This window comes from Chelonia mydas, chromosome 12, assembly GCF_015237465.2.
Source record: "Chelonia mydas isolate rCheMyd1 chromosome 12, rCheMyd1.pri.v2, whole genome shotgun sequence".
Classification (NCBI taxonomy): Eukaryota; Metazoa; Chordata; order Testudines; family Cheloniidae; genus Chelonia; species Chelonia mydas.
The window spans coordinates 24,172,899-24,185,713 of NC_051252.2; the positions used below are offsets into that span (position 1 = coordinate 24,172,899).

The 12,815-nt window shown below is 44.5% G+C and overlaps 1 protein-coding gene across 9 annotated transcripts in view; it reads right to left on the bottom strand.

Moving 5' to 3' along the window:
• Positions 1-12,815, bottom strand: part of LOC102945492 (transcription initiation factor TFIID subunit 4) — a 196,298-nt gene that overhangs the window by 109,584 nt on the left and 73,899 nt on the right. For 8 of the 9 annotated variants that reach the window (XR_005222310.2, XM_037878200.2, XM_037878199.2 and 5 more), the window contains 2 exons: positions 12,596-12,726; positions 10,337-10,462 (listed from right to left, as the gene is read on the bottom strand). Coding sequence is in view for 7 of the 9 variants with exons in the window: in XM_037878200.2 (XP_037734128.1) it covers positions 10,337-10,462; positions 12,596-12,726 (257 nt within the window). In the remaining 2 variants the exon portion in view is untranslated. Of the gene's footprint in view, positions 1-10,336; positions 10,463-12,595; positions 12,727-12,815 lie in introns of those variants that run through there. The other variant, XR_006285122.1, reaches the window with a different exon arrangement.

The window sequence follows — 12,815 nt, forward strand, 5'->3', positions numbered from 1 at the left end:
GTCTCCCCAGCTCCCACCAGCATGTCCCTGCAGCTTCTAGATGGAGAGGCCAGGGGGCTTTGCGCACTGCCCGGACCCACAGGCACCACCCCTGAAGCTTCCATTGGCGCAGTTCCCAGCCAATGTGAGCTGCAGAGCTGGTGCTTGTGGCAGGAGCAGTGTGCAGAGCCCCCCCTGGCCACCCCTCCCGCTAGGAGCTGCAGGGACATGTGATGCCAGGTAGGGATCCTGCAAGCCACACCAACCTTCCCCCCCAGCACTAGTGGGGATCCCGAGCCATGCCCTGCTGCCACCCACCCGCTCCCCAGCACCTGTGGCACCCCCAGAGCACCCACAGCCCCCCTGGACCAAGTTTTAGTAAGGGTATATAATAAAAGTCATGGATAGGTCATGGGCCGTGAATTTTTGTTTACTGCCCATGAGCTGTCCATGACTTTTACTAAAAGTACCCGTAACTAAAACGTAGCCTTTAGCATAGGTAGTTCAGTTTCCAAGAGCCAGTTCAATCATTGGCCTCCTGCTGACACGGATGTCAAAGAGTAGACCACTAACAGTCATCAGACAGTTACATATTTTGGTCAGTAGCTAAAATCCAGCTCAGCTGGCCTGGTAACAAGAGTGTCTGTTTAATGTATCTAACTGACAGCTCAAGTCATAGAACAAATGCGGCACTGTCTGTACCATTCTTGGAAAGACCAACCAACCGAAGATTCATACAGCCGTGGAAGCTTAAGTCAGAAAAGTCCCAGGAAGTCATGCAATCCAACAACCAGTCACTGTGGGATTTTCAAAAGTTTGTCTAGTTCAACTGTTTTCAAACCTTTTTCATTTGCAGACTCCTAAAAAATTTTGAATGGAGATGCAGACCCCTTCGGAAATCTTAGACATAGTCTGTGTATCCCTGGGTGTCCATCAACCACAGGTTGAAAACCATTCGTCTAGTTCATTGTTAATGTTAATTTTTATCATCAGCCTCTCTGATAGGACCTCAAACTACATTGCTAAATGCGGTAGAAGTTTTATTATAGGAATATATGATAACACTATGAAAGTCAATATGAGCTGGATGGGAGTCACCAACTCTTTGCACACAGGCTATCAGATAGTAATAACTTTCAATCACTATGAAACTGGTCACATATGAACTGAACAGGAAATGACATGGGGAGAAAGGTTCATAACTCCTTTACCAATCCCCTGAGCCCCCCAGTCCCTCAAGTTATTTAGGATCATTTACATATGAATGTTACAGAGCAAGGCAATTTAAAAAAGAAAAGATCAACTGGCGTCAACTACCATAACTTAAAAAATACAGACAGATGTACACAGAGAGGTTTACATTAAAAAGTAATCATTTATCTGATGCTGTATGAGATTATCATCGTATTATATTGTAAGAATAGAAATATATCACAATGTATAGTAAGATCAATAATATGGTAAGACAAATAACTCCCTTTTTAATATAAACCACTGTACTCACCCTCAATCTTCCAAGACAGACTCTACTCTCTACCTATTTTTCTGCAAGTTGGGCACTTCCCACACCCAACCTGCCAACAGAATGGTAGATGATTTACGATTTTCCCTTCCTCACTTCCATAGGAATTTTTCCTTTCAACGTCACAATTTCTTCTGTCACATATAGTTATATACAGTCTATCTGGACTGAGCACCAAGAAATGACAGAACAATATTTTTAAGTATGGGTGCCACCAAGAAATACGATATTTTAGAGAAGAGGAGAATCAGGGAGGGATCTCTTTCCATTCAAGTAAGAGTCTCATGAAGTCCTTGCTAAGAAATAGCAGTCACAGTATGGCACATGACCTCCAGCCCAAAGAATGGGCAATTGATTCTGTCATTTAACTACTGCTGGACTATAGCACTGGACACTCAGGAGTCACCTTTGTAATGGAAATCAGGGAAATGGAAGCCCTAGTCCAGATTTGATATTAGTTCTCCCAATATCATTGGCTACAAGCACATTTGTAGAACTTTATTCAGAGAACATTTTGCATTTTGAAGCTTAAAATATTGAAATATCTATTAAAATTTACAGCAGACTATCACTGGAGTTATATAATCTTAGAAATTTGTGATGTAATGTCAGGGGAAAATTCCTAACCAAATTACTGCAAGATTCTGTAGACTTTGGGCAAAAACCCAAATGGAATCATCTCAGTGCTATTCAGTATCTTCATCAGGGACCTGGAAGAACATATAAAATCATTGCTGATGGTACAAAAATTGGTGGAGTGGAAAATAACGATGAGGACAGATCAGTTATACAGACCAACCTGGACTGCTTGGTAATGTGGGCGCTTTTGAACCGCATGCATTTTAATAGTGTCAAATGCAAGGTCATGCTATCTAGGAAAGTCACACATATAAGATGGGGGAATGTATCCTGGGAATCAGAGACTCAAATGAGGGGTGAACATGAACTTTGGATGGATAAACTGGAGAATATCAAGTAGGAGTACGAAGATGGTATTGCCTCTGTATAACAGAAAAGTCCAAAAATAAGGAACTCAAAGTCCAATGGTCTCGGAGTCTCTCCGCTGGCCACTCACTCATAGTCATTGACTATTCCCTTCTTAGTTTGTGGAAGCAGTAGGGGAACCCAGGCCAGCCCACTCCACATGGGTCACAGTCCAGGGCCCCTGTTCAGAGCAGCCAGAGTTAACCCTTCTCAAGTTCCTTGTTATTCCCTGAACTGCTTCTAGCCTCTTGTTCTGTTTCTCTTTCTCTGGAGTGTTGGTTTCTCAGGCAGCTTCTCAGTTTGTTGGCAGGAGCATCTCAGTCCCTCTGCTCTCTCTGGAAGCTGCCCTGCCCTCATGCCTTATAGCTCTTTTACCTTCACCGCTGCTGTAGGGTTGCCAATCAGCTCTGACTGAGCAGGAAGGCAGATTCTGTGATAACCCTTTGGTGTATAGACCACATGACACTCCTTTAATGGATAATCTGTTTGTACCCTTATGCTTTCATATTTTTCTATTATACTTCACCTATAATATCTAATAACTGTAATATTTATAATATCTGTTGTACACCATCTCCTGCTGGGTTAGGAGCAGCTCTATGAATTCATCATTTTCATGCAGTTGGTTTCTTGTAGTCTCACACAAGATTGTTCACTCTTTTAGTTACAAATCCATTCTTCAATCCTTCTATAATCATCAGAATTCAAATTGTTGCATTTCTGTGTATTTTCTAGATCTTTGTTTCAGCGGGATTTAAAAGCACTAGGTATTTTGTAAGATCAGACTCTTATAAATCAAAATGGTTTTGTTCTGGAAGTAATGGATAAGAGATCCTTGATCTCCCAACATCCAACAAGATCAGAAAGGAAAACAAACATCACGGAAAAGAGAAAATAATTCAGAAGAGCATAGTTTGCAAACAGATAAAATGTTGAAAGGAATGCAAGATGAGAAGAAAAGAATTCAGAAACAGAAACCTAAAAAAGGAAGAAGAAATAAAAAATGAACAAAAGATAAGTAATATGTCTATTTCCACACAAACATTTAAGAAGTGCATAATTTTAGCATATAATTTTGCGAAGTATTTATAATGGGTGAAATTTGTGGAACAAGAGAAGAGAGAAAGATCTCATAGTCTGACACTTGCAAATATGGAAGGATCAGGAAAGAATTTTCTGTAGTATCTGGCTGGTGAATCTTGCCCATATGCTCAGGGTTTAGCTGATCGCCATATTTGGGGTCGGGAAGAAATTTTCCTCCAGGGCAGATTGGAAGAGGCCCTGGAGGTTTTTGCCTTCCTCTGTAGCATGGGGCACAGGTCACTTGCTGGAGGAGTCTCTGCTCCTTGAAGTCTTTAAACCACGATTTGAGGACTTCAAAGCTCAGACATAGGTGAGAGGTTTTTCGCAGGAGTGGTGGGTGAAATTCTGTGGCCTGCATTGTGCAGGCGGGCAGACTAGATGATCATAATGGTCCCTTCGGACCTAAATATCTATGAATCTATGAATTGGTGCACTGTAATACCCTAGGAAAAGCTAATGAAAAGGTATGTGATAAAATAAAACAAAGTAAGACTCAGCTATAATAGTCATAGGACTTTGAGACAAAGAAAAGAAAGAGGAAAATAATAAAAGTAAGTAAAAGATGGGTGTTCAGAACAAATTCTTCCTTATCACAAATATAAACCACACAATAAGAGATCCTCAAAAGTGTATCTATCTGAACACACATACTAGAGCATAATCCTACCTGAGAAGGAGAACATGCCACAAAAGGAAGATAGTTTGAGATGACATAGAAAAAAAATTTTAAAGACATTTTTAACTTGTTTCCCGCTAAACCTGACCATTTGATTTTACAGTTTCTTCATAGAAGTGGTACTCAAGGATATTTTAACTCATGATAATATGCATAGAAACCTAAAAAGAAGTAAGACAGGCAAAGCTTACTTGGTTAAACCATACACCCATGTTGCTAATACTGACAGTTAGGATGGGATGATCAGATACTCTATGTACTTGAGGCTCAATGCTGCAATTTACTAAAGGATTCCATAGTAGCAGAGCAAATTCAGAGAAAAAACGGATACCTACCTTTTCGTAACTGTTGTTCTTTGAGGTATGTTGCTCATGTCCATTCCATTCTAGGAGCATGTGTGCACCCACATGCACAGTTGTCGGAGATTTTTGCCTTAGCAGTATCCATAGGGCTGGCTGTGGCGCCCTTTGGAGTGCTACGCTCATGTAGCAGTATATCAAGCATCGCCAGCCCTACGACCTTTCAGTTCCTTCTTGCCAGCAACTCCAATGGAGGAGCAGGAGGGCAGGTAATGGAATGGACATGAGCAACAAATCTCGAAGAACAACAGTTACAAAAGGTAGGTAAATGTATTTTCTTCTTCGAGTGCTTGCTCATGTCGATTCCATTCTAGGTGACACACCAGCAGTATTTATGGTGGTGGGCTGCAAGTTAACAGCTTAGTGGCTTGCAGTACTGCTCTACCGAAACCAGCATCATGCCAAGCCTGCTGGGTAAGTGCGTAGTGGGACGAAAAGGTATGGACCAATGACCTGGTGGCCACCCTATAGATGTCCTGGATAGGCACTTGGGCCAGAAAGGCTGCTGAAGAGGCCTGCGCCCTAGTAGAGGGGGCAGTGATATCCTGCCCTCAAGCGGCAGGTGGAAGGCTGAGATGGCCGCTAGATGGACTTCAATCGATGAGAGCAACAAGCCCTGGAGCTTGAGATGCAGGAGATAGTCTAGAATGAGTTGCGACGAAGCTCGCTCAGGACGGACACCTTTATCTGCCATCCAATAGGTCAACTGCTTCCATTTGGCGAGGTAGGTTGCTCTTATGGAGGGCTTTCTACTTCCCAACAAGACTCACTGGATCCCGGTAGAGCACTGCCGCTCCTGTGTGGTTAGCCACGCAGCAGCCAAACCACCAGACGCAGCCCCTGCCATGGTTCTGGGACAACAGGTCCACCCTGAGTGGCACCTGGAACGGAGTCACCACCAAGAGATCAAGCAGGGTGCTGAACCAGTGTTGGTGTGGCAACACTGGCACTATGAGGATGACCTTCACCCTGTCTTGCTTGATCTTCATGAGGACGCTGGGCAGCAATGGCTTTGGAGGGAAGGTGTACATCAGAGGCCCCACCACGGGAGCAGAAAGGCATCTGACAGCGATCCTCTGTCCATGCCCTGAAACGAGCAGAAAGCATGGCATTTTCTGGTCTGCCTGCAAGCGAACAGATCCACCCGAGGAGTTCCCCACTTATGGGGGATAGAACTGACCACCTCTGGGTGAAGGGACCACTCGTGGCAAGACAAGAATGTCCTGCTGAGGCAGTCTGCCCAAGCGTTCTTAGCCCCTGAGAGGTGAGCAGCTATGAGATGGACATTGTCCTGCAGACAGAAGTCCCAGAGCCAGAGGGCTTCTTGGCAGAGGGCAGATGACCTAACTCCGCCCTGCCTGTTTTATAGAAGACTGTGGCCATGTTGCCTGTCAGGACCTGAACCACCACGCCTTGTATGTGAGGCAGAAAGGCCTGGCAGGCTAGGCGAGCCGCCTTGTGTTCCCTAATGTTGATGTGCAGGGACCGATAGTGACTGGACCAACGACCCTGCATACTGAGATTGCCCAGGTGGGCTCCTAATCCCAGGTCTGAAGCGTCGCAAGAGTCACCGATGAGACTGCGCTGCGCAGGGGACTCCTTCCAGCACCAATGTGGGATCTTGCCACCAGGCGAGAGATGACAGTACACTGTCCAGAATCCTGACCACCCGATCCATGTTGTGCTGGCTGGGGACATAGACTGATGCCAGCCATGCCTGTAGGAGTCTGAGGTGGAGTCATGCGTGCCGGACCACGTGCGTGCATGCCTCCATGTGACCTAACAGTCTCGGGCATGTGTGAGCGGTGGTGAGAGGTTGGGCATGCAGAGACGAGATGAGGTCCACCATGGCTTGGAATCGAGTCTCCGGGAGGAAGGCACTGGCCCGAGTGGAGTCAAGTACTGCCCTGATAAATTGTGTGTGTTGCACTGGAGTCTGGGTTGACTTTTTCTCAATTATTATTAGGCCCAGGTTGTGACAGGCGGAACAGACCAGATCGAGATGCCTTTGCACCTGATCCGAGGACTGGCCCCTTATCAACCAATCACTGAGATACGGGTAGATATGGACTCCCCAATGTCACAGATAAGCGGCCACTGGTGCTATACACTTTGTGAACACTCTCGGGGCTGATGACAGACCAAAGGGCATCGCAGTGAACTGGAAATGGCGCTGGCCCAACATGAAACGGAGGAAATGCCAGTGGTAGTAAGCATCCTTTAACTCGAGGGCGACGTACCAGTCTCCCAGATCCAGGGATGGAATGACTGGGGAGACCATGCGAAACTTCAACTTTCTGAGAGACTTGTTGAGGCAACACAGATCTGAGGCCCCCTTTGGCCTTCGGAACTAGAAAATAGTGGAAGTAGAATCCTCCTTCCTTCCATGTTCTGCGGACTCTCAGGAGGTTTTCGACCTCATGAATGAGGAGTTGCTTGTGAGAAGGGTCCTTGAAGGAGAACAGAGAAGGGAGGTAGAAGGGTTGGTCGGCTATAAATTGCAGGTTATAGCCAACAAAACTACGTCGAGAACCCAGCAGTTCAGGTGATATGGGACCAGGCTGACCGGAAAGGGCGGAGGCGGTTAAGGAAAATAGGGATCTGGTGCACTGACTGGGGCATCGTCCTCGGGCACACCCTCAAAATGATTGCTTTTGCCTGCCTTGGTCCCTGGAAGGACCAGGCTGGGCAGGGGAGAAGATGATGACTGGTGGTGTCACTTAAGGCCCCTGTCTCTGTCCTCCTTTCTGTAGGAGCCGGACCAAGGGGCACCCCAAACCATGACGGCGGAGGAGGTGGGAGGCAGAACAGCTTTCTAGCCTGCTGAGGAGTATGCAGGCCTAAAGAGCGGAGGGTGGCCCGGAAGTCTTTAAGGTCATGGAGCCTTGCATCAGTTATCTCTGAGAATAGCCCCATTCCCTCGAAAGGGAAGTCCTGGAGAGTAGTTTGCATCTCCTGGACAGCCCAGAGGTCTATTGCAGAGGAGACCACCCTGGACGCCGCATCTGTGGCATCCCAGGCCATCTGGAGAGCACCTGGGGCCACAGCCTTGACCTCCTCCACCAAGGTGGCCAACTCCTGAGTCCAATCCTGTGGGAGACTCTCCTTGAACTTGCTGATGGAGTCCCACAGAAATTGAAATTGTATCTGCTGAGTAGGGCCTGATGGTTAGATACCCTAAACTGGAGATTGGCTGTTGAATAAAACTTTCTGCCAAATAAGTCTAACTTCTTGGCATCTTTATTCTTGGGGGTGCCACTCGCTGGCCCTCTTGTTGACAGCAGACACAACCAGGGACCCCGTGGGAGGGGGCATGTGCAGGTATTCAAATCCCGTTGCGGAGACACAGTACTTCTTTTCCGCTTTCTTGGATGTGGGCAGAATGGAAAATGGGGTCTGCCATAGAGACTTGGCAATTTTCAAGACCCCTGGGGGCATGGGCAATGTCGCCTGGGCTGGGGCAGAGGAAGGGATGACATTGAAGAGGTGGTCAGACTCCTCAGCTAGTTCCTGGACCTCCAACTTCAGGTTGGCAGTCACCCTCTTGAGTAGGGCTTGGTGCTCACTGAAGTCATCGGGGAGGGGGGCTATTGGTTTGCGAGGGCTCTGCCACCGCCTCATCTCCATGCGCCGGGGGTAGCTTGTCCGATGGAGCCTGGGAGGAGTGGTGGGAGTATGGTGCTGGCATAACAGGCACCCCCCATGGGTCCCAGTATTGCCATTGGGTGGGCCATTGTCCTTGTCCCCATACCGGTGCCGAAGGCGCCTTCGCAGGTTCCCGGATAGGAGACTATTTGCCCTTTATGGGGGCAGGGCTGAACTGGCCCTCCAACCTGGACCACTGCCCTTCTGGTGACCAGGGTGGGGCTATCGAAGCCTGAGTCTGTCGACTGACCCTTGTCGGAGACTGGTACGGGGAAGGTGAGGGCCGCTGCCAGCCCGAAGAACGGTACCGGGCCCCCAGTGACCGGTGCCGCGACCAGGAATGGTACTGTACTGGATGGGACAAATGCCTGGGAGATCTGAGGCGATGGTGATCGGCGCCTTGGCAATCTCTAGTGTCATCTAGTATATCCTCATATCCAGTCCAATGCAGGGCTGTTCCCTAGAAATAACTTTGAAGTATCTTATGCTGAGCGTATAAAAATCAGCAATCTTTATAGTATATATTACAGAGAGGCTCATAAAATACAGGTACCAGGCTTCAAGATGAACTTTAAAAAGCTGCAGTTATGTGTCTGTGAATATAAGAACATAAGAATGGCCATACTGGGTCAGATCAGTGGTCCATCTAGCCCAGTATCCTGTCTTCTGACAGTGGCTAATGCCAGGTGCTTCAGCGGGAAATGAACAGAACAGGCAAGCATCAAGTGATCCATCCTCTGTCATCCACTACCAGCTTCTGGCAAATAGAGGCTAGGGACACAGATTATGGTGTTGCATCCCTCCCCCATCTGAATCCAAGAAGAAGTGTGACATAATGATCAGAATTCAAATCAGACAAATGAAGGTATTAAGAAATTACTGCACCAACATTTCTAGATATGTTGGGACAGATTCTATGCCCATGTGGTATTACTTCAGAACCACATTGATGTAAACAAGCAGAATTTAGCCAATTAATAAAACAAAATATCTTGAAAATTGAGAATTAAAAGTAAAAATCCACCACTGGCTCACTGCACTGTGTTTAAGTACTGCAAATGTAAGATGGGATTTTAAAAGGACATAACGGAGTTAGGCACCTGTTGAAATTCAGTGGGAGTTGGGCACCTCATTCCCTTACACTCCTTGGAAAATCTTATCCATAGTCATCTAGACCCAGAGGCCTCATTACAATAGAAGCTTGAGCTTGGGAAAAGTTGAATACCCACAACTCCCATGGACGTCAATGGGAGTTGCAGCGCTTGGCACTGCTCCAGATCAGGGCAGGAGTGATTTTACAGATTACAGTAACTACAATAAATGAAGATAACCCAGTGCATTGAGAGTGGATTAATCACCTGAGTTTCCTTTTTTTTTTTAATTTTAAACTGGATACCTGCTTGAACATAACTTGTTTATGTGAACGACATACAATGTACTTTTACTGTCAGCTTACAAAACTCTACATGAAAAGTTGTTTAAATGGGAAATGTCTTTATATAATACTAGTAGTATTAGAGCTGGTCTCAAGTTTCAGTACAGATCAGTCAATTTATCCCCAATGGGGAAAATTTTCCAGCAGAATGTATTACATCGGGCTTACGACAGCACAAATGGTGGCAAAGGTAATTGGGGATCCAACCTGAGCATGTGGACTAACGTGCACTGGTGAAAAGCTACTGCACGTGCACTTGGGGGGGGGGGGGGGGTTGGTTACATGGGTCAGAGTACTGGGAAGGGATGTCACCAAAAGGAGAATGGTCAGAGCAGCTGAGCTTGATTACGCACTGGGGCTTTGTGAAGAGGGTCACACTGGCAGTTACCCTGAAAGTCTGGTGTGAAAGTTACAGCTTTGCCTCTCCCCGGTGTAAATACAGTCCAGGGCAAGGTTGGAGGCAGCTGTGAATCTCCTTCCTCTGGCTCCCAGTGTGCTCTGCTAACACTGGGTACATCTAGAAGTCACTTATTCAACCTCTCCTACATCAGCCTTGACGAACTTGGCCAATGTATATATATTATTTTTGTTATGCTATCTTTTGATACATTAATGCTACTATTTGTTTTTTAAAAAGGAAATAAAACAGGTACCTTGGCTGCCTTTAACAAAATTTCCCTCTCTTGTTCATCTTTTCTTTGCTTTTCTAAACGCTCCAACTGTTCAAAAAACTTCAGCTGTGATCGAACATCTGTAGCCTGTTCATACCATTCATCGTCCTGGGAAATAAGAAACAAGTCATCTTAATAAAGCTATAAATCCCTAAATGTTAACAAATAAGATGTACATGGTGAACCAATTTATTACAATAAGAAAATGAAGCCAAAAGACTTATTTGTTATATTGTAGCTACACAAGTAATTGATAAAATTATTTAATTAACATAACATTTTAAAATACAAAATATATGGACTGATTAATCAATGTCAGAGGTACCGCACACTTAAATAAATCAAAACAATAAATTAACTCACTGAAAAACTGTGCCATTTAATTTAATAATTCAGAAGACAATTAAACCTAGATATAAACTGCAGGTCCTATATTTATAGTTAACTGGAATACAGTTATAGAAATTGTCAAAAGATGTAGAACTTCAAAAAATATTTACAGCTTAAAACACAAGTTAAAACAGATCTATACTAAAAATAAAATGGACGAAAGTAAGGCAAAAAAACTATGAACACAACATCAGCACTCAACAAATAATTATTTATGACACTGGCTGCATGGGAGCATGTCAGACATTTTTATGGAGAATGAGGGAGTTATCTATTGTCTTTTATGAACATCACAATGCACCTCTGTTTATCTGCTTGGTACTATCCTGCTTTACTGCATGGAGTTAAAGTACAGGAATTTGATGGGAGGAAACAAATAGGAAACAAAATAATGGCATACATAAGGCACTGTCAGAGAACGAAATTATTGGGAAGCTATTAATTGAGGAATACCCTCTTGCCTACACTAGCAAGGTTTATTCTTCCTGGGCCCAAACCTGGGATCAAAGGGGATACTAATGTTCCTGGCCAAGGGAAGAGAAAAAGTTGGGGATAACTGAGCAGCAGTGGCTGGAGATGAATCTCTGAGAGACTCACACAGAGGATGTGGCAGGGTGTCTGGGCTGCTATGTACCTTTGGATGAATAAACAATATGTTTATTTTCAATCACTTTAATCAGCCACTGGTCACAGACTCCTGAAAAGAAGATGTCCTGCAGATGCTAGTTAAGTACAATTGGACCTGTCGCGTTTCCATAGTTGGGACGCAGCCCTTCTGTTTCCCCGAGAGCCAGTTTAAGTGTGACTGGACCGTGGGGTTGAATCTTGGAGGTGAAGGAAGACAAGCCAGCCACCTGAAGGGTCCACCTAAAAGGAACTAAGAGGGGTCCAAATTGCCACTTGCCCTGTGATCATGACCTCTTCATCTTGCTTTGATACTAGTTTAACAGGGATAAAAATATCTTTAGTATTTAAGGTTAAGGAATAAAAACTTGATTTGTTTGTTAAAGATTTTCAATTTATTACCAGTGGTCAGAAACTAGCTTGCAATCTCTTACCAGCACTCCCATAGTGTAGGATACCCAAATTATGTCACTTTTCTGTAAAATTACAATCACCAGCAATAGGCTCAAAGGACAATTGTAACTTCAAAGAAAATGTCATTGATTATTCAAAGTGTTGAACCTCTGAATTTTCAGGCTGCTGGTCTAAGAAAAATATGTGGCATTTCCCTCCATTATTAATGAAAATACACTAGATATGCATTACAAAACAGTTAACGCTGATTTAAAATTATCATTTTTCATTTCAGTTTCAGGCCAATATGCAAGATCTCATCTTTGTAGTCTCTGACGTATTCGTCGCTTGGACCAATGTTCCTTTCAGCTAATTCCATTTGTAACAGTACGTACTAATTTTTCTCACAGCCAAGAAGTAAGCAGAATTATAAGCTCTTTCAAAAGAAGGTTTACACATAAGGAAAGCAATTTCAATCCAAGATGTGGTTACCAGGGTTCAGAGATAAGAGGCACTGAGAAACAGCAATTTCAACCATGACCCACAGTTAGGAACAGTTTAACTGCTGTCCCACAAGAGATTTTAGTATTGTTAATTGAAATAATCAGACAATAGGGATTTAAAGGCAACATTCCATGGACAAGTTCTATCATAGAGAAAGGCACCTACCAACTCTCATTAATTAAGCCTGGATAAATTCTGACCAAACCATGCCACAAACAGTGCAGATATTCCACCTATAGTCTGCTCAGAAAGGAAAGAATGGATTTATTACTGAAATACCTCAAACCATATCATTGGACAGCATTCAGTACCACGTCTCTACATACTTACTTTGTGCGATTCCATTCGGTGCTGTGTTACCATTGTTACTTTTTCTATCACTGTTCTCAATCGGTTTTGTGTTGCATGGGAAATAAAGGTAACTACCTCAGCGGGCACATCTGTCATTCCTAATTTTTTAGCTGAAGCAGAAAAAAAAATGAAATTAGCCTCCCAAAAACACTCCCTAACATTTCTCAGCACCATGACACAACAGCAATTACAAACACAG